Source organism: Melopsittacus undulatus, chromosome 1, assembly GCF_012275295.1.
Source record: "Melopsittacus undulatus isolate bMelUnd1 chromosome 1, bMelUnd1.mat.Z, whole genome shotgun sequence".
NCBI lineage: Eukaryota > Metazoa > Chordata > Aves > Psittaciformes > Psittaculidae > Melopsittacus > Melopsittacus undulatus.
Genome location: NC_047527.1, coordinates 8,971,694 through 8,994,362, shown reverse-complemented (window position 1 = coordinate 8,994,362; position 22,669 = coordinate 8,971,694). Strand labels below are relative to the sequence as shown.

At 42.0% G+C, this 22,669-nt stretch overlaps 1 protein-coding gene across 1 annotated transcript in view; it reads right to left on the bottom strand.

The window, feature by feature from the left end:
* Nucleotides 1–22,669, bottom strand: part of KCNQ3 (potassium voltage-gated channel subfamily Q member 3) — a 189,660-nt gene that overhangs the window by 16,671 nt on the left and 150,320 nt on the right. The window contains exons 2-9 of the mRNA XM_034063092.1: nt 15,426–15,516; nt 12,672–12,798; nt 10,751–10,923; nt 8,735–8,890; nt 7,175–7,285; nt 5,853–5,948; nt 4,382–4,476; nt 2,249–2,275 (exon numbers count right to left, since the gene is read on the bottom strand). Coding sequence (XP_033918983.1) covers nt 2,249–2,275; nt 4,382–4,476; nt 5,853–5,948; nt 7,175–7,285; nt 8,735–8,890; nt 10,751–10,923; nt 12,672–12,798; nt 15,426–15,516 — 876 coding nt within the window. The remainder of the gene's footprint in view (nt 1–2,248; nt 2,276–4,381; nt 4,477–5,852; nt 5,949–7,174; nt 7,286–8,734; nt 8,891–10,750; nt 10,924–12,671; nt 12,799–15,425; nt 15,517–22,669) is intronic.

Sequence of the window (22,669 nt, the reverse complement as noted above, 5' to 3'; positions counted from 1 at the left end):
TGACTCTTCTGGGCAAGCTTTGGACCAATTCTTCTCCTTTATCAATCACTATTCAGACAAAACTCTTTATTACTACAGCTCTCCCATTAAGTACTTAACTGATGCAAAAACCTGGAGACTGAGTGCACTCATGGGCTATTCTCTCCAATAGGACTGTGTTCCCTTATTGCTCATTTATTTCAATAGAGCCTTAAACACAAACTGCAATGAAGTATGAGTAATATTTTCCATACTAAATCACTGTAGGAGGAAGATGATTTTTTTTTAATTATCTGGTCTGTAAATAAGAGTTTTATGAAAGATGGGAGGTGGTACTGTCAAAACAACCAGATTTTATGGCTGAGTCCCATGTCTACTGAAGTCAGTGGATGCTCCCACAAGTACCATCATCTGTTTACCTGGAGTGTTTCCAAGCCTTTTAATTGACTGCTTACTTCCACAAACACATTCCTGCTAACAGGAAAGCTCCAATTCAGGTTTACTGATTATTTTGCTGAAGGTTATTATATATGTCACAACATAAAATCAAGATCTATCCCGCTAGAAAAAGGGGCCTTGGGATTACAGTTTTAGAGATTTTGAGCTGTGAGTCATTCTTTTCCATTTTTAATCCAGTGCGTCAACATAAAGTGACTTCTTCTACTGACCTTAAAGATACATTAACTCAGAAGCTATTCCACAAGCTGTTCTGCCACTGTAGGTGCAGGAGCTTCTCTAGTGAGTCTGTGACCAACAGCAAACTGCAGCAATCATTCACTTGCCTATTTTTAATCTGCTGCTGCATCTGAGTCAGAACATGTTTTGGCTTAATGTATGGAGTTACATACTCAAAAAGGATTTCAGCTCCAAAGCTTTCTCCTACATATTAAAAGCCAAAATTCAACTGCTGCCAAACTGGAGATGGCTAAAATCTCCAGACACTTACGTTAATACAACTGAGCTTCCTCATGACTGCTTAGCCTTAGCAGTGTCATGGATGTGCAGTACTCAGGATTCATAGGAGTTCACAAACTAGGTAACTCCCATAGGCAGTCTTTGAAGAGGAGCATGTTAGCTCATGATGATGGTGACAGGAGGGGGAAGATAGATATCTTTTCCAAATAGTGCAGCACTACAGCACTTGCTTGTATAGTAAGAAAACTTGGGCTAGGTTTTTCTTCTCTGTTAAAGGAGGTCTGAACCCCAAACATTCATAGCAGAACTGCAAGTGTGAATTTCCCCCCCCCCCCCACTTCCTTTACTGAAGCTGTCATGTGTTGCATTAAATGTTTAAAAGCAATGTTTCAGGACAGGGTCTGAAACCCAGACTTGTCTAATAACATCTTTCAAGTTTTGCTGCAGTTTTTGCTTATGTTCTCTGTGCTGCAAATGGGGATGCAAATAGAAATAGCTTAAGCACAGGTCTGAGGAACTATTCATCCTTTTAATTGTTACTGACTTTCATTGTGGATGATCCATTGATAGCAGTTTAGCATTGAGCATTTCATGTTTTCAGCTTAGAAGTTGAATTATTTTATGTGCTTTTCCACCTGCAACTTAGCTGGAGGGGGTTATAAATATACCGTTTCCATCTGAGACCTTGCAGGCTGACTGGCAATGACTGCTCTGCTGTAGTCTTCAGTGACTGACTGGTATTAGGATTGATGATTCCTTCATTCTCTCTGCTTGCAAACTCTCCCAAAGCAACTGGGAACTACCACCTGTTTCAGCACGGGTGGGACCAAGGCCTCAAATCTAATGTATCTTTTCTAGTACTGCCAGAGAGATTGGCTATGCTGCTCATCCATTAGCCATCCATCTTTGCATTTATCGTCCAGAAATCTTTGCACATGGTGAACTGAGACAGACTTGATCCCTTACATGGCAACATTGTTCTGTACAGGACTGTTAAGCAATAACATGAAGCAGAACTTTAAAGTCATCCCAGAAGAATCTGGATGCTAAATCCTGGTTTTCTGACATGGATCAGGAGAAATATAGACTATGATTAATCATAACAAACAATAAAGCTGTTTACAGACAATCAGCAAGCAACACTGCATTTAAATGATTAGTATTTTAGCTGTGTTGTTAAACTGGGGAAAAAAAGCAAGCAATTAGGATATGGATTGGTTAATCATTTTTAATGGCTACCTGTAGTGTTAGTAGCATGTTTTGGTTAACAGCTCATGAATCCACAAAGAACCATTTAACCTGCATCCTCCAACAACTGTATTCAAACAAGGCTATAATAATGGCAGCTACATACCTGGCAGTGCCATCCAATTGCTCTTTCCTTTTATAGAAGAGAGGAAGCATTACAAGAAAACAAGGAGAGAAGAATTACATAATAAATTCAGCAAATTCTTAAAACATAAATTGCAAATCTCTTACTAATAGTTTATACCTCTTTTGTTCTGTGATAGCAGAATAAAAGCTGCATTTTCAACTAGCCATAAAGCAAAGAAAGCGATATAGGTTCCTGAAACCAATCTATGCTGTTCAGTCTGGAAATCCAGTCTTTGGTGAGAAATGAACTCCATTACCCTCTCTCCCAGGACCTTATTTGTAAAGCACCTCTTAAATTTCAGGTCTCATTTGAATCACAGAAGAACCTCCATACAACAAACAAGCTTGAAATCACAGTAAGGAGCCTAGACTGCAGGCAAGCCTGAGAATTATTCTCTGAACAAAGCCTCAGGTCAAGAAACCCTCTAGAAATGACTCTGTAATGGAGAATTTGTGACTACATAGAGAGTGAGAAGGAATAAAAAAAAGGGAAATACACTAAGACTCAAACATTTGTGGTGTTGTTTTCTTGAGTTTTCCTTTTTGACATATGTGAAATCAGTCCTAAAGAAGTATATTGTGAATATAACAAAGAAAGACTTAGCATTTCTAATTTGCCCTTTGTGAAGGCAGGAGCCTGAAATGTTTCTGCAAGTCAATTTTGAGCATCAGCTGCAGTTGCAATATTAATTAGCTCCTTGAGCACAACCTATATGTGAGTCCTCTGAGCTGAGCAGTAGTTTAAGGGTATATTTTTTTCCCAGAATGAGGCATAACAGCAGCTCCAGAATGAAAGTTTACGCATAAACTTGGATAAGTAATGCCCGCTACTAGCAGCTGATGATCAGGGGACTGGAGCACCTCCCGTATAAAGACAGGCTGAGAAAGTTGGGGCTGTTCAGCCTGCAGAAGAGAAGGCTGCATGGAGACCTCATAGCAGCCTTCCAGTATCTGAAGGGGGCCTACAGGGATGCTGGGGAGGGACTATTCATTAGGGACTGTAGTGACAGAACAAGGGGTAACGGGTTGAAACTTAAACAGCAGAGGTTTAGATTGGATATAAGGAAGAAATTATTTACTGTTAGGGTGGTGAGGTACTGGAATGGGTTGCCCAAGAAAGATGTGAATGCTCCATCCCTGGCAGTGTTCAAGGCCAGGTTGGATGAAGCCTTGGGTGATATGGTTTAGTGTGAGGTATCCCTGCCCATTGCAGGGGGGTTGGAACTGGATGATCTTAAGTTCCTTTCCAACCCTAACTATTCTATGATTCTATAGCTAAAAGTCTTGGTTTCATAGGGCAAACATTTTAGCATGTTAAGACCTCAAAGTGAGGAAAGGACCTCTTTGAAAGACAAGAAAAATGAGGATCAGGCAGCCTCATATCCATAGACATATGAGCATCCATTAGTCTGAATGTATTTAGGTATGGAATGTTTTTCACTGAACTCAGAAGTGGTGATTAAAATAAAACCATGAACCCAACTCCCCAGAAAAATTTTCTTGTGAACCTTCAGTGAATAGCTTCAGTGGGAGACAGTTTTAAACACGCTTTGGCTGTCCTCCACTGAATTATCCCCTTGGTATTGCCAAAAGAGAAGCCTTTATCAAGCATCAATTTATGTTCACATGCCATGGGCACCTCTGTGAACAGCAAAATTCTCAGGCCTGTTGAGGTAAAGAAGGAAAACTAAGATTTTTCTGCATAGCCCATAACTTAAAACATATGACTGCATCATAGATGGTGTGAGAAGTACAGGCACCTCTGAAATCCAGGGCTAAAACTTTATCAGGATCAAAACTACAGAGGGAGAAAATGAGATTTCCAGGGTGATAAACTCCTAAGTCTTACAAATGGAAGGTGATGCTGAGGCAGCCTTCTCTGTTTGATGCCAACATGAGAACCATTGATTGAGTAATCCATGTGCCCCAATATGTCTCACCAAGGGAAGGGAAAAGAAATGGATCCAGAATCCAAAAGCATGTTTTTCATTCTCAGTGAGGAAGTTAGCTGGCAATGATCTGTTACCTACAAAAGCCTGACTGATCTATATGAAGTCAATATTTCCTGTCCTTTTACTTCACAGAAAATAGGGAGGTTGGACAATGCACTTACCTGAAAAATGGAAATGATACAATTGATTCATAAAACCTCCAGGTAGCAACTAGATCAATCCTGTTGGGGTTAGTAGCATAGTATCTCCAGGCAGCCTGAATTACAAGGGAAAGGAAATTAGGTTTAGGTTAATCTATTCCCCAAGCTGACAGCAGCCAGATAGCTTCAAACAACATAGCAATGCACCTGAATGATTATCTAGAGGTTAGTTACCCATCAGCCATACTTAATGAGTGTCACTGTATGGAAAAATGATGACACTGGATTATGGCACTGGGAGGGCTGTTAATGGAAACAGGACACGGAGAGAACTACCAACATCAACAATACATTACATTTGACTAAACTTGTTTTATTCTTCTGTCTGGTGTGTCCAAAAGAGCTTCCATCACTGCTGGATTTGTCCACTATTTCTGGCTTAAGCTAGTTTACTATCTAGTGTATCCTCACGGGAAAGTTTGCTAAGCAATTTTCTATTTCAGCATTCATCTCTAATCAAAATTATTTCAGCACGTACCTAAAACCACTGTAGCTAAATTAGCTCCTGCTAAGGGGTGATGCTTTAATTTAAAAGGTGAATTCAATTCACAGCTCATCCCTGCAGCCCATTCTGTTTGCTAACAAGTGGTTTTAATGAGAATAGCATAATACGCCACTCAGCCTGTTTTCCTGAGGTCTGGTTTGATCCTGCGCGGTCCTGAACAACAACGCTTCCATCTGATATCACAGAACCTTTCTCTGTTCCTTTATGGAAATGCTTCCATTGACTTCATTGCCATCAGGATGAGTTCCACACTTACTACAAGTAACTCCTGTCAAATTTGTCATCCCCTGAACTAGGAATTTTAAGCTTCATTTTCTGAATTGGTAGCAAAGGCCATAACTGATGTCCAAGTAAGCTAAGGAGTCTCTTCCCATCAAATCCTCTGATAGTCCAGTGACATAACAGAAGATCCAGGATGTGTTCCAAGTTTTACAAACCACACATACTATTTACATCATTTGCTTTGATTGAAACAGTCACTTTTCTGTTGTGTTATTTCTATTGCTGTTTCACATCAGTAACAACTTAACTTTGTTTGCACATAAAAGCAGTCTTGCAAGGGAACTGACAAAACCTGGATTCTGGGAAGAATATGTTTTCGACAGCTTGTTTTCTGTGATTTCGTGGCGCTAATGCGGAAGTTGGTTGGTTTCCAGAAGCTGGTGAATAAGAAAAGGCACTAAAGACACTATAGACACTGTTCTTCTGAAAGGTATTCTGAGAATTGAAAGATTCCCTCCTCAAAAACTGCAAGGATCTCTGGATTATCTTGCTCAATGTGAAAAAAGCCCCTAACTCCTCTATAAACACAGCTTCTCACCTCCTGCAATGGGAAATGAGAATGTGGGAAGGGGTCACCCTTGTTAACATCATGCAGCAGTCTTCATACAAAACACGTTATCAAGGAGGGGATAAGTAGGTTCAAACCTGGATGAGTTCAGCTGCTGGCTTTCTTCTTTTCTCAAAATGCTTTTGACGATGCTGCTCCTGGACCTTCAGTGCCAGCCCTGAGCCCAAAATACCCTGAAAGCACAGAGGGGTGCAAGATTTTAGGTATTTCTTACTCAGAAAAGACTGGATTACCTATGAGACGAAACAGGCCTGTGGGTGGAGAAGGAGATGGCTACGTGGAAGCTTTGCGCAGTCCAGCATGACCTTTCCATTGGTCCACTCACAAGACATGAAGCTCTCATGATCCTCTCAAGGACCACAGGCCACATCGTATCATCTTAAGGTCCTCAACAGGTTTCTTGTCTACTGCTTTCCAAGCTGGAGAAACGAAGCTGGTCTATTACTTTCCACTCAGGTAAACACAACCTGTGCTTGTGTGATAAAAGAGCTATGCTAGCCATACTCTGTATTTGGGTGTGTGGGACTTCCCATTTTCTGTGAAACGCTTTCCATGTCTTGATGTAAAAGAAAAATATCCTAAAACCTGGACTTGGCATGGTTTCTGTTGCTGTTCAGCCCATCTCACCCAGATCTTGTCTTGCTCTTACCTGAGGACTTTGCAGACAAAGCAAATATTTGGTCCATGTAACACAAGAAAGCAATATACTTTCAAAAGCAATTTAGAGATCATTTCTTAAGTAACCAGAGGATGAATCACATGGCTAGGTCAAAAATACCTGTACTGTCATCTGCTGTCTAAATCCCCTTTAATCTTAGTGGCTAGAAATAGCACTTCTATGGTGGTGTCAGAGACCTTCTCTAGGAATTACTTCCCCAGCCAGCTGACATGAAATACTTGCACAGCTGCACTGGTTATAAAGGATGGGCACTGGTCTGTGATGATTGCTCACATGTAGGTCTCTAACTTGCAAGTGTTCAGAGCTGGGTAAGGTGGATTCAACCTTAATTTTTAAAGCAACAGGCCGCAAATCCTTTAAAAATACATCTTGTGTAGCTGTGTCAGTACCAGTAAACTAACCTGGGCCAGGGTACAGGCTCATAAAGTGCCCTGTGACTGCCCAGGCTGTTCACTTGCTGGATCATTTTTATCCTGTGCCAAGTAGCACTGTTTCAGACAGTGCCCACACAAGGTTCAAGGAGTATTGATGTATCTCATACCAAATAGGTTGCATGCAAATTTGGGAAGAAAGGAGTTTGATTTACTGTTCTAGACCAGCTCAAGAGTCTGAATCAGTTCTTAACAAGGGATTTTGATCCCACTGGCAGTTTTGATTGCCTTCATTCTGCAAGTGTACAGCAGTGAGCTGTGGCTAACAGAGGAGGGGGAAGGTACTTACTGCAGGAAGAGCAAAGAAAGACACTCCAATAAGAGAGAAAGTAGCTGCAATCAGCCGTCCCTCCCATGTTTTGGGGGTCTTGTCGCCATACCCAATCGTAGCGAGGGTGATCTGTGGGCAGAATGACCAGGACTTCTCATCAGAAAACCAAAGCTGAAAGCTCTGCTTTAAATGTCCCCATGAAATGTGTATTTAGCTCTGTGGGTGCTCATGCAACCTCCTCACGTAGGATCTTGATGATGGGCCAGCCAATTATTTTAATGGTATCGTAGTCCAGAGGTATTGCAATAGGGAGAATGGAATTAGTCTTAGAGCAGCTGCCTCTCTAGGATGTGTTTGCCGAAAGGGAAATGTATGTGACATTCCATGCAAAGTGAGTCTTCTGCCCACTATGAGAGCACACTTAGGAAAGGGACTTGCCAGTTAACCGCTTGCAGGGCTTTAACAACCAATCAGCACTACCTCTCTCTGAAGTCCCAGTGTCCTTAAAGCAAAGATGACATTGTGAAAACTTACTCCTTTCCTACACAGTTGCTTATTTCCAACTGGGTATCTTTTATCACCAGTGAGACTTTACGTTGGAACTAGATGATCTTGAGGTCCTTTCCAATCCTAACTATCCTATGATGCTATGATTCTATGTGTCATGGATATAAAAGGATTTGAAAATATTCAGGTGTTCTATGCAACACTTGGGACCTTTTGCTTAATAATGGGGTGGAAGGATCTTGTCATTTATGAGTGAACTACATCAAATAAAAAATAGACTTCTGAAGCTTAGTCACACCATGCTATGGATTCCCCTAACTATTGGTAGCAAAGCAACATGAATTCTGTCTACCAGGTGGCAGGAATAGTTCGTGATCAAATGAACAGTGGTGCAAACCAATACTCCTCTTTTCATCAGAAGAGGCAAGAGTAGATGTATCAAAGATCCCTCTTGCTCAGTATTCTACAACCAATGCCATACCCTCATCAATTCTGGGGGTATGCATGTTGAGACATAAGAGAATTGTTGAGTTATCCTTTCAAGAAATATTTTTCCACTTCCCACATCAGAATCCAGAGACATCCTCAGTCACTGGCTCTTTATAGACCAAACTCCCTCGAGTGTCTATCAATACTGGCCAAGCCATTGATGCACTTTGCTATCCCAACAGAACCATCCATTGGCCAGCTCTGGTTCTGCCATTTTCTGAGTGATGCAGTTGTCACAGGCAGGCTACTGCTGTCATTAGGGCTAAGTTTCCCATAGGCATATGTTCTACCAGTGCAGTTATACATCAAAAGGCACCCCTCTAAAAGAGTGGTTTCCCAGAAACCAGCAGAGACTGATTTCCAAAGGAGGTTTAAGCACCTAAAGGCCTTTGTCTGACTGAAAATCAACAGTGTTGTAAGATCTGCTACTTGGTTGTAGGGGCATCCATACTCTCGTAATATTCTACCAGTAACATGCTCTTCACCCCAGAGTAGCACTACTGTGATCCCTAGCATCCCTAACATATTTTATCTCTTCTTGGATATGAAGTTTTTAGATAAGGTATTTTTGGAGTCACTTACCAGCCCCCACCACAGTGCATCTGCATAAGTTTCAAACTCTTCCTTCATCTCCACCCCATTAGCATCCTTTTCAGGAACATCTTTTTCAACCAGATAAACAAGAAACGAGGATAGGATGAGCGTCAGGAACCCAATGTACCAAGCAGTGATGAGCTCCTGCAAAAGAAACAGATGGGGAATGGAGGGGCTGAAAACAGCCTCAATACCCACTGAGGCAGAGTAAATGCCAAGAGAGAGGAAGCATGAAGCTGATAACAGCAGAGCTGTTGCCGCTGTTTGGTCACAGCCCATGGCCAACCCAGCTCAGCACTTACTGGGAAATAATGCAGAGATTTACAAGAATTAGCCCATACATGGCATGTTCCTTGGGAGCAGCCTGGAGCAATCTGTCGTTAGAGTCCTGCATAAAGCTGGGTTGCAGGCTTAGCTGCACCCATGATGCAGGATGCTTCAGGGCTCTATCTCTGAACATGACTCTTCTCATTCTGGCTGCCCATAGGTTTGGTCAGTTTTGGCAGGCAAATAGCAGCTCTGCCCAATCCCTACTTCCAGAGAGCCAAGGCTGCAGGATGAACCAGGGTCCACCATGAATTATGTTTTCACAATGAATTAATGCAGTAAGAACAGACCTTGAAAATCATCGGTGTGAAAAAAAAAACTGAGCTTCCTTAGTTTAGAGACAGTTGACTAAAGTAGAGTGTGTGGCTAAACCCACTGAGGTGGAAGGTACAGTGACCCAAGTTAAATTCCCAAACAAAGCAGAAACATTTTTGGTGAAGGTCTTCTAAAGTGGGTAAAAGTCAGGGCTCCACTTCCTTTCATTTTCTGAGAACTGCATTGAAATAAAATTAAAATAAAATAAGTAAAATAAAAATAAAATAAAAAATAACATAAATAAAATAAATAAAACTATAGCTGAGAATGTCATAATTGAGTCTTGAGATAAGATTCTGTGATTCTGTAATTCCTGATGTGCAGCCACAGAAGGATATTTCTTGGCTAACCTTGCCTCTTTAATGTCTCCAGTAAAGCCTTAAACAAATTCCAAGCAATGGCTCTGGCACAAAGACTTCTTCCATTATCTGAGCTTCCTGAGAAGCACTTTTGACATAAGTGTTTATGTGCAACCTGCCTTGTAGCAAGTTTACATGGGGAAGAAGCAGAAGCTGGTATGAAATGAAGCCAGGTGGGTATTCCTATCAGCCACCACTAAGCAGCAAAGTCTAATTATGCTGTGCCAGCTGGCATTTTAATCCTCAAAACCCCTAAAATGTCAGGAATGTCATTCACTGGTAAGAAAAAGCAGCACGGAGCACAGATATGCAATTTTCCTGCACCTTGTGCAGATAAGAAATCTCATCTAGAGGATTTTTATGCAGATAGCTTTCAACTTGTAATAATGTTTGGTGAAAATACCAGAACACAATGTATCTGTCTGGTGCGAGACAGGATGTGTCTGAGTATAGCATCAAGTTAGAACCAGAGAAGATGAATTTAGAAATACTGTCTGTCTGGGTTCACAGTGTGTGCATCTTTGTATCATCTGACCCATGCTTCCAAAGACAAATTATGCCAGTGGCTCTCTGTGACACCACATTTCTGCTAACCAGCCTCTTTTCATCCCTTTGGAGTCCTGCTCCATCTGTTGATCAGACAAGTATGAGAAGCCACTACAAATATGTTGCAACTACAGAGGTATTTCTGTCAGACATTTCAACATACTTCAGCATTAAAGGGATGTCCCTGCTCTCATTCAGCTAATGGCAAAATTCTTGTTGCAATGACTGTGGGAATGAATGCTTCTTCATCATTTCCCAGCACCACTGTTGAGTATAGAAGGATAAAACACAGGGCAGAAATGGTTCAGAGTGGAGGAGAGAATAGAGTTGAAAGAACAAAACTATTGCTTGGAGTACTGGATATAGTCCCAAGACTGTGCTGCACTTGTGCATCCTCTCTCTTTCTCTTTAATGTCTCCCCAAAACCCCATCGGAACCCTGCGAGTTCATCACTTACTTTGCTATGTGCACAAATGGCTGATCCTAAAAGTTTCCACGTGCCTCCCCGCCTATCCATTCGGAGCATCCGTAGGATCTGAAGGAAGCGGAGGCTTCTGAGAGATGTGGCCAGAACATTGCCCTGGTTCCCAACCGCAACCACTGGCACCGAAGCAATCAGCACGAAGATATCTGCAAGGCAAAAAGAACAAACCCTGCCAACAGAAGTGGCCCCATCACCTGCTTCTTAATCCCATCTGGTCGTGCTCCAGATTTCCCTAGGCAAATTTTAGAGCTGCCTGAAAATGCTTTCTCTTGCCAATTAAACAGGTTCCTGCACCTGCCACACAGTCAGCATCATACACAGAAACTTCCAGAAAGCCTCGTAATCTGTTTACAGGTCCATGCACTGGACTTGAGACCCTGTCTCAGCCAGTTTAGGGATGCTGACAGAAAACAGTGTCCTAATGCTGACAGAAAAACAGCCTTAGATACATCTGTCCCACAGGAACACCACAGTGAACAGGTCAGCAGATGAGAAATTCCTGTTTTGGTAGTGCCTCTAGTACTTTGTTGTTTTGGCTGAGTTTTCCCATTAAAATCTTAAGCCAGTACTGCGATTTTCTGTAAGGCTCACAGGGCCAATTTGCTGATCAACAGAAGAGGTTTGAAATGCAAACTGCATTGCTCCTTCTTGGTTTATTTCTTTTCCTTTCTTTTCCTTGTTTGCCCTCTGCTTTGTGACCCTGTGCATATGCAAGAAAAAAAAGTGGTATCAAAAGGCTTCAAACTTTCTCTGGACACCCAGTCTTTAAATATTCTTCATATTCTGTTTTCAGCCAAAAATAGTGACACTGGATGGATTTTGGATTTATTCACTTTCAGTCATTCTCAAAACAAACTTCTGCCAATAACAGTCAAGAGATTATATTAATAAATCCAGGATCTTTTCTATTTTTGACTCAGATATCAATGAAAATTCATTCTCAGAAGCGAGATGACACTTTTACAGAGAAGGCATGAGACAGTATCAATCGCACTTGCTAACACCACACTCTATTGCCTTCACAATGCTATTAGAAGTACTTCTACAACACTAGCACCCAAAGGAGCATTGCTAGATTGAAGATAGCACAGATGCGCAAAGAAAATTTGTTCCAATTTTGTCTACCATTTAGACCCATAAGATGAACAAAAAGAGGGAGAGGGAAGAAAGTGACAAGTATTCCTATGGCTCCCCAGAGCGCTATGTGCTTACAAAGAAAGAACAAAAAGCAAGTGCTTGGCCTGAAGAGCATCCAAACAAATGGGGGAGTCTTGGAATCAATGAATAAATGTGGATGTTCATGGCAGGTGCTCAGGGCAGAATGAGCTTCTAAGTGTCCGTTGGCTGGTTTGTGGGTACAATAGGGAGTTGTAGGAAGGGATTCAAACATGTATAATGAGTTGTTTTATGGATACTTATAGACAGTGCTTTCCAAGCCTGAAAGATAACATGGATGCAATCACAAATATACTTGTTTGCAAATGTAGACCAACATTACAAAGGTAGAACACAACATCTGAATTTGAAAGAGGGCTGGGGAAGGTGGTATAGGGCTGGGATCTGAAGCAGTTTGAAACCTAAGGCAGACAGAGTATATTTAGGGATGGCTTAAGAAAAATGCTGTGGGGCTCAGCACGAGGAAATGTGTTTAAAGGGTGGAAGAATACATATTTCCTCATTGATCAGTTACTCAAGTGTCCCTCAAATTAACTAGTATTGTAGGGTACTTCAAACAGCTACTACAAGTAGGACGCAGCTTCCTAGGACAAAGGGAAGATATGACTTGAGTGCTCTTTGCACTGCCATTGCCTGGCTCCCTGAGGCTGCCACCCACCCCAACTGGCTTAGAAAGAAAAGACATAAAGGAAAACAGTAGCAGAAAGCATGTGCTTACCCAGCATACACAAAGGCTTCCTGGCAAATTTCAGTCTCCCCCTCCATCCTTTGTAGCGACAGCAACACCCAGCAGCCCAGATTCTTAAGGCAAACTCTGCTCCAAAGATGAAAATGGCAAAAGTTTCCTGTATCAAAGACACAAGCTACAGTGTCAGACTCATAGCAAGTTTGGCTATAATTCTAGACATGAGGATAAAGTTGAAGGAAACAGGTGAAATGCTAGCATTGGGGGGTGTGTGTGAGATACAGAGAGGAAAAGAGTGGGGAGAAGAATGTGGGTTGATAAAGAAGCAAGGCAAAGAGGGACATAACTCTATAGCCTGGTCAGTACTCTGCAGAAGGGATGTGCCCCTGTTGTAAATGTGAAGCGTTTACCCTGTCTTAATGGGAAGGCAATTACTTAACAAAAAGGCCTCCTCTGGTTACCCACCAGCATCTTGTTCATGCAGACATGTCCATAGGGACAGGATACAGTATATTCGTATGGTTATAAATTTATGGATTGATAAAGGCACATATAAAATGAATTTAATGCATATATTATTCCCTAAATTTTCTGGTATGCAGAAGAATGGGATTTTCCACCTTGTTCAAGAGCTCTTCTAAGCACAGGGAGGGAAAGCGGAATCACAGAATCCCAAGGGTTGGAAGGGACATCAAAAGATCATCTAGTCCAACCCCCCTGCAAGAGCAGGGTAACCTAGAGTACATCACACAGGAACTTGTCCAGGTGGGCCTTGAATATCTCCAACGTAGGAGACTCCACAACCCCCCTGGGCAACCTGTTCCAGTGCTCTGTCACTCTTACAGTAAAGAAGTTCTTCCTGATGTTAACGTGGAATCTCCTATGCTCCAGTTTACACCCATTGCCCCTTGTCATATCACTGGATATCACTGAAAAAAGCCTAGCTCCATCATCCTGACACCCACCCTTTACATATTTGTAAGCACTGATAAGGTCAACCCTCAGTCTCCTCTTCTGCAAGCTGAAGAGACCCAGCTCCCTCAGCCTCTCTTCATAAGGGAGCTGTTCCACTCCCTTCATCATCTTTGTGGCTCTGTGCTGGACTCTTTCAAGCAATTCCTTCCTGAACTGAGGGGCCCAGAGCTGGACGCAATATTCCAGATGCAGCCTCACCAAGGCAGAGTAGAGGGGGAGGAGAACCTCTCTTGCCCTACTAACCACATCCTTTCTAATGCACCCTAGGATGCCATTTGCCTTCTTGACCACAAGGGCACATTGCTGGCTCATGGGCATCCTCCTATCCACCAGGACCCCCAGGTCCCTTTCCCCTTCACTCCTTTCCAGCAGGTCAACCCCCAACCTGTACTGGTACATGGGGTTGTTCTTCCCCAGATGCAAGACTCTACACTTGCCCTTGTTGAATTTCATCAAGTTTCTCCCTGGCCAACTCTCCAGCCTGTCCAGGTCTCACTGAATGGCAACACAGCCTTCTGGTGTGTCAGCCACTCCTCCCAGTTCAGTGTCATCAACAAACTTGCTGAGGGTACACTCGGTTCCCTCATCCAGGTCGTTGATGAAGATATTAAACAGCACTGGTCCCAGCACTGACCCCGAAGAGGCTGCCTCTCTGGAGTGCTCAGCAGAGATGGGCCAAGGGCAGCATGGGGCACACAGTTTTCCTCTCTTTTCCTCTGTGTGAATACCTGGCAGGGAGGAAAAGGGGATTTTCCCTGATGCTCATACCCACAGCAGCTAGGCACTTCTGCAAACTGCTGAGAGCTATATAAAAACAAGCACAGGAGAAGGAAAAGGACAAATAACCTCAAGCCTTTTCAAATGTGAAAAGGTCATCTGTCCGGGGTAACAGAGACCAAAAGTCAGTTTCCCATTCCCTATGGGATGAGAGTGTTTTCATATAGGTGCTTTTTGAGATGGAAAATGCAAGGGGAATTCATATTTCATTCATTTTGGCATTTAGTTCTTTCTCGGATCTACTTGACTCTGGGGGGTACAAAGGGAAATGGAAATTTAGTTCCTGGAACTACACTTTGTGCAGTTTCCTTAGGGATGCTTCTCTGCAAGGCCAGGTTAAGTGAGGCATTATGCTCACTGTTTGATGCTAGCTATGGGAGATAAGGGTCATTTTCATAAATGATTAACACATCATATTTATACTTGGTGAGATTTTTTTGCCTTCTGCCAAATGGGAGGCCTGCAGAAATACAGTCTGGAGCACGAACCCCAGCACTTATAAAACAAGCATGTTTGAAACACACAGAGAAAGGAATATATTTGCTGCCAATACATTTTCTGTCATGGACAGTCATCAGCGGCACTGACTGCAACAGTTCCAATCATGCTGCTGTTGTGTATAAGCGTGAGTCCAATTCTGATGACCTTCCTTGAAAGAAATGCTGGGATTGGTAGAATATTATAGAATGAATAGAAATTGTTAAAAGATTTTTAAAAAGTGAGTTTTCAAATGCGCTCTGGCATGGTCAATAGGAAACTTACTGATGTTTTGATAGGAGAACTGTTAGGCAAATGCTGAAAAACATTATTTGAAAGCCTCAGTATTTTTCCTCTCTCCAAACTTTCTTTTTACTCAGTCAGTGTTGACAATGGACCAGGAACTATCCAATATATAAGTGTACAGTCATTGCCCCAGGACCAGCAGGAGAAATCTTATTGCATGCAGAGCTGGGAGTAAGTTTCCATCACTGCTGATGGGGCTGATTTCAATTCAAGGACATTACCAGGGTGATGCAATGCCCACACTCTACTTACCAGCAAGAGGAGCCAGTCTCCCGATACAGTTTCATACTCCTTGAAAGTTGTCAGAACAGCTAAGATCAAACACCCCAAGACAATCAGAAACCTGGAATGAAATAGAAGGGAAAACCACAGCACTGTTACCCCTCTCTGTACTGCAGATGTTGGCTATAAAATCCTAGTTAAAGACCTTTAAGGGGTCGCTACTACTATTGGTGAACAGTCAGGTGGGATCTCATGAAGATCAAGGGTTCTCAACCTTGGCAGGGTGAGGCTGGTAGTCAGGAAACCCTCACAAGAGCCTAAATCAGAATGGTGCTGGTACTGATATGCATTAAGCAACTTGTTTCCATTCTTCAAGAAGGAAGCAGGTGATACTGCGTTTTGGGAAGGGATTTTAGATAGATAGATGATAGATAGATGATGATAGATAGATAGATAGATAGATAGATAGATAGATAGATAATAGATAGACATACACACACAGGCAAAGGACTGTAATACTCAGGAGGTCTCTTCCAAGCTGATGTGCTGTGTGCTTCAGAAAATGGCACTGCAGTGACAGTGCAATGAATCTACTTGGCATGTCCTGAGACCTGAGAAACAGTAAACGCTTCACTACAATGCAGCACCAGGAAAAAGCCTCCCTTGAAAACTGCACTGCATTTCTTTTCTCCTCCTTTTTTTCACTCATTTCCATGCAGATGAAATGATGAAAAGCTTAAAAAGGTTAGAAAATTAAACAGTAGAGAGAGAAATTCTGCTCTCCAGTAAACACAGTGCACAATAAATCACTGCCCCTGTGTTATTGTCTGTCTGTGAGGCTCCAGAACAGAGATTTGACTGAGAATTTAACTCCCACTGCTGGTAAATCTAATTCAGTCCAATCTAAAGTCATGTTGATCTGCTTTGTAAAACTATCCCCAGGTTTCAGCTGTTCAAAATCTTTTATACATAAAGTAGTGAGAAAAATCAAGGGAATCTCATATGTGATTACTGTGAAGCAGAGTGGGGGGAGCTTATATTTTGGTACTTCATGTACCCAAATCATATGCATTTTAATGTGCTCACAAAACCTGATCCACAGGAACAAAGGGGAAGGTGGCCATGGAAATATTTCAGAGCTTAGTGAATAAATTGGAAGGATGTCTCCATAGAGCTCTGTATCCCTGGTCTAGTGGTTAGGGTACATTAAAGAAGTGATAGGCATTAGGTACTGAAATCATCCAGGGAAAAAAGCTTGTTAAGAATCAAACTGTGTTTAGTGTGTCATACCTGCACTGAATTACAATCTGAATCCTAAACTGTGGTTTATTTCTTGCTGAATAAAACTCTGCTTTGTTTCACTGGGTGAAATGAGCAGAGTCTACTGCCTACAGTGTGGAGACAGTGGTCAAGGACTCAGCTCAGACACACGTCCTCTAACTTGTATTGGGTTTTGGTTTCATTCATGTATGAGGAAATCCAGGGCTAAGGGAGTGTGTTATGAGAATTTCCATCTTTGCAGCTGGGGTGAAAGGAGAGAGGTGAACTGCAGACAGCTCTTACTGCCTTTTGGGGGGAATTTCCCCCAGACAGCATCAACTGGCACCCTCCATGCAAGGAATAGGCAACAGTCAAACATTTCACATCAGACCCTGAAGGATTACTTTTCTGTGGCTTTCCCAACATTAGCTGCTCAATCTGAAGTTTCTTAGATCAGGAAGGTTTCACATCAGCCATTTTGAGAAAGGTTAGAACAGAAATAAATGTGTTTCCACATGCAGAATAACTCTGAATTTCTTTGACATGTTTCACCTTTTCCCACTCACCAGCCATGCTCTAGGGCATGGGTTATGTGGTTGGTAGGAAAGAGCTTTTGGGCCAAGAATGTGTCTTTTGCATCTATCTATAACCACAGTCCCCTGATCAAGATATTCGTCAGTTAGCACAGTAATTCTGTAATGTTCCTGCCATGCCCTCAAGCGTGCTTTGTCACACCATACATTGATGTCCCCATCCTGCAATTATGAAGCTAATGGCTCAATGGCTTCCCAAGATCCATGATCTGGCTCCTCTGCACCTCCATGACCAAACTAGTGAGAACTCAACCAAGACAACATTATTTCTTTCATTAGCTATAAACCAGCAATGATCTGCCACATTGCAGCCATTACAGTGATTCCATCACTAATTCTCTATTTAAAGCCTTTAGCTGCTGCTGTTTGAGGTTTTCCATTACAGCCGTTTCTTTCTACATGTGAAAATTCAGTCACCCATCAGCTCACAAGTACCATTTCTATGATTTAATGAGAGGTGAAACACACTGAAGACAGTCCAAGCAAATGACATCATCATCCACTTAAACTAAAGGCATGTATTTACGATGTCATTCAACAGAAGAGCACTGTCAATTAAAGATGATGTGCAGATTTTTGTCGAAGAGGAAGGAAGACAGAAGATGAGTTAGGAGTGAAGTCATCTTTTTGCCTAAAAATGCCTGAAGTTTTACCACTAGAGGGTATCTGTGCTCCATAGAGCAAGGAGATGCAGCGCTCGCTCCTGTTATTCTTCCCAGTGAAGCAAACCTAATGCAGGTGATGTCCAAGTGATCGCACTGATCGCACCTATACATTTGATAGGCAAGAAATGGAGTCTCACACTGGTAAAAATGCTTTTCCTTTGTCACTAAAAACTTCAAATGCTGGCAGTAATGGACAAGGGGTGCTGCTTGCTCTATCACTCTGTGTGACACAGCCCACGCTGCAAGCCTACTGCTCCAAGTGAGAGCCCACCCAGGAAAACATCATATCATGAAGCACAAAAAACTCAGTAAAAATAGGGTGAGAGTATGAAACTGCAGATGTCCAGTCACCAGAAATAATTCTGAGGGCAAATCCCAGCATAGAATGTGGTCTGGACCTCCAGATGCAGGAATTGCATGCATGCAGCCCAAAAGAGTGCCTTGAAAGTTCAATTGCTGAGCAGGAACCTCAGTCCCAAAGCACACATAGCCGTTAGAGCAGGCTCCTGCTCCTTCCTGCAGTACTCTGGGATGTGCAAGGATGAAAAGGCTATCCTGGGACATATAACCGCAGTCAGTCTTGGAAGGGTCGACTCTCCTCCTACTGCACTGTTTCCAAAGGATAAACACCCACTGCAAGTTAATCAAATCACATCTCAGCAATCCTCCCTTAGCATCTGAAATGACGACCGTGGTTCAGAGCACTTCATGAATTTTAATCTCCACTGATACTATGCAACCCACCAATTTAACTGCAGCCTCTTCTGGTTTGGATCTTGGTGCTTATGAAGCCTGCAAGGCTTCTTGCGTCCTTTCTCTATGGAAGATGCTACACAAGTGTCATGCTTTTTTACCAGTCCCCCTTGCTCAGCAAAGACGATAGCAAGGTTCACCTTTATCTTGTTGCTTGTGTCCGTATTGTTGGTGTATGCACCACTTATACCCATACTGTGGTCTTGCAAACATAAAGACTCCAACTTGCTTGACAGTTACTGAGTCTACATTGTCTAATCTCAGTTTTCAGGGGCAGCAATGTGGGTCCAGTGCTTGAGCCTGGTTGTAAAATCTTAACAGGCAAAGCGCAGGGAATGAAACCACTCAAATCACAGGGGGTAAGCAGAGGGGAGACCGACACTGCCCTGGGGAATCAAGGGACAGAAAGAAAGAAAGTCTGAAATTTGCTCATAGTCATAATGATATTATCCATGGGATATGGAGCACCAAAGGCTATAGGAAAGAATAGGGTAGTAGTCAAAGTTTAATAATGAAAATTAAGTCCTATTAAGCCTAAGCCTCCTATAGAACAGCCTTTCAGCAGGTGGCAGTCCAGACTTGAAGACTGTAAATCAGATATGCCAAATGAAGTTCTGTATTTGGTTATTTAGTTTTTTTAATAGTCCTTGCTATCATTTACATGTTTTTTCACAGCCCATTGCACTGTACCTATTTGTGATGTGATACCTAAAATCCAAATTAATTTGTTGTGTGTAGAAGTTCCAGACCACAAAATTGTAGTGCTCTTTTGTGACTCTCACAGCTAATATGCTGTTCTAGTAGATACATGAGTTTGATATTGGAACTCACATGTTTAACACTCATATTTTCTAATTGTACTATTTTGGTGCATTAAAGAGAATATTTCAAAAGCAGCACACATTTTTTCCAGGAAAGAAGCAGTAATTTGTGACTATGTTAGACCATGGATGTAATGTTTCTTAGGTGACCAACACAGATTGTTTTGCTAGATAAATTTTTATTTCTTTTAATATTTCACATTCTTCTGAGTTTTTTGTCCATATCCACTTTAGTTTGAAGCCAATGCAATGTAGATCTAGGTGAAATCCATATAGAGTTTTCCATATAGAGGTGCTCATCATGTAGCCTCTTCAACACTTCTTTCTTCATAATTTTAGGAGCAGATCACCTAGCAATTTGCCTATAATCTATTCCAAATCATAGCAATCCTTTTGCAGCTGCTATTAGCACTAGGTACATCACAGGCATCACTTTGGGAAATCTTTGTGCTGTGTGACAAAATGTTCTCAATTAGACTTACAGGTTACTAATAGAGAGGATTCTATGCTTTATTGTACAACTGATGTTTTAAAGGAGATGGCTCAAGTTGGTCACAAGCAACTACAGAGACAACTTCCCTGTATCCAAGGAAAAGTTCTAGTGACTAGCTCCTACAGAGATGTTTACTGTAAGAACGAGCTGAATGCTCAGCCCTATTTTGGTTAAATTACAAACAACAGCTTTTAATAATGTTTATACATATTTACTTCTTAAAGAATTACCCTACCAGCCCACTTTTTACACGCCCAGGTTTCTCTGAAAGCTCTTGCTGTTAATTCAGGTATCACATAGGACCAAGGAATCCGGGTTATAAAAAAATAATCCAGACTATGAGCAAGCAAACCTCTTGATCAGCTGTTAGTAAGAAATCCCCTCAAGTGGACATGGCACAACTGTTTGCTCTCACACCTGCAATGCCATTTCTCATAAGCTGGAATTCCCTCTGTCTCCAAGTGTTTTTATGACTTAGAATTCATTGTTTTGTTTCATTTGGTCCTTTCTTGTTTTCCCTTAAAACTTGTGCTTGAGTTTTATTTTGTTCTGCAACTTGTCAAAGGCTCATGGAATTCTCTAAGATTATATTTGGGAAACCTGACAGTGTTTCGCTAAATTTTGGTTTAGGGTTCCCAAAGCAATATGGTTCTGAAACCACGATTCCCACACACTTTCCCAAATTTCATATTGGAACAATCTTATTCTCTTCCACTATTGGCTTTTATCCACGAGGATTGAAAACACATCTTCTCTCACAGTTTTCACTTGCTCTATATTCCCACCCACCATCATTTTCTCTGCATCCAAACTCCAGTTTTCACAGAACATCTGCAGTATCTTGCACTGATTGGTTTATAGTTGCTAATGAGAGTTTCGAGTTGGGATTTTTTACACTAGAAAAAACAAGATTAGCAAATATTTGAGAACAGCTCTTCAGAGAGAAGGGAATTCACGTCAGACTTTCACAGGCTTGGGAATATTCACTGTTTAATATTTAGATTTGTGCATCTCTGCTCTTCCAAGCAATAGGCTAGCTACTCCTACAGAAATTAGTATGGGGATAAGGGTGGTAGGAAAAATCCAGAGACTCTGTAAGGCTACAAATGTGAAGCACAGTGGGGAAGGGCACTGAGAAACTTAGTGGAGGCCCTGAAGGAGGAAGGGAAAAGTGACAAGTGCTGCATGTAGGGATATTCAAAGGTTCCTCTTTCTCTGCATTCACAGATTCCACGGGGTACAGAAACCATCCCTGGCCCAATGCCATCATACTGCAAGGGCAGGGTAGAAATACCATGCTCAGTAAGCTGAAATGCACTCTTGCTCTGCTGCAATGGCAGTGACAGAGCAAGATCCTCCACAAGATGCTGGAGGAAACCCTAGGAAGCAAGGAAATATCCCCTAAGGATCCCTAGTCTTAGTGACAAAACAGCTGATCTAGCAGATGATGAAGTTGTAGCCCTGAATGACACCAGTTTGTTGGTGACAGAAGTGAGAGACATTGTCCCTCTCACAGGAAGAAGCTGAACCAGAAAAGCTTAAATGCTAACTCATTCTAGGTTTTTGATGACCTTGAGTTCTCATTGGTAGAAGTGCCTCTAAATGGCTTCACTACTGTTTCCCTAAGCCTGGAAAGCTTTTAAACAGTGAGATCTGGGAGAGATCTATGCTTCACAGCAGGGCATTTAGGTGCAAAAGAACAGCTTTGAAATCAGACAGTTCCTATCTCCTGTCCTCCTTGTACAAGCCAAAAGCCTGGTTAAGACCTCCTTCTCTACTTGCTTTTTCTTCAGGTCTACTCCAAACCCCTTTTTGTTCAGTACCACCATTGCCAGTTTCCTTAGGGAGTCTGGTATACTGGTACAAAATATGTTGGGTCAGCAATGTCAAGCAGCATGAACACCATCAGCCTGGGTTTTCTGCTCTGGAGAACAGACATTTCAGAAGAATGGCCTGACACATTTCCCAGGTTTGCTGGCAGAGAGTGAAAAATATCCATGGCACTACACTGTTTGATTTTTCTCAGCTTGGGAGACAAGAATCATCCACCAAGATCCCATTTCCATCTTTCCAAAGACAAGCTTTAAAGATGCTCTGAAAGGCCCAGCATACATAGGTTACAAGAAGAGGCTTAGATATCACATGAGTGACTGGGGATGGACTGCAGAAGGGAAGGAGAGGCAATGACAGCACTAGCTACCAAAGAGTTTGACATCTCTTGTTGTCCTGTAGTTGAATAAGGATGGAAAAGCTTCTGACTCTTGCAACTAAATATTCTGAGTTGCTCTGTTAGTAGCTTTAAATTCTATTTTAATATTAAACGAATGACACTGGACTGAACTATTGTTTAGGGCTTTTATCTACCATGACTAGCACTCCTGTCCATGGGCTTATCTCTGGCTGGCAGCATGCTGCTAATGGAGCTGAGACACATGACTACAAAACATGGTAGACCACGCAGCACAGAGCCAAACTGCATTATCCAGCAACCTTAACTGCAATAACTACAAATCAAAGGAGTTTCAGCAATGCTTCTAACAGGACATTCTCCAAAGGACATTAACTAACTTGTATAAAGCCTTTTGAATGTAAACTTTAAGACTCACTCATCAGTTTCTGATGAAATTTGTGAAATAAATGTGTAGGACATCTGAAAGTTAGTCTGTAATACAGCAAAGTGTGTGTCCTT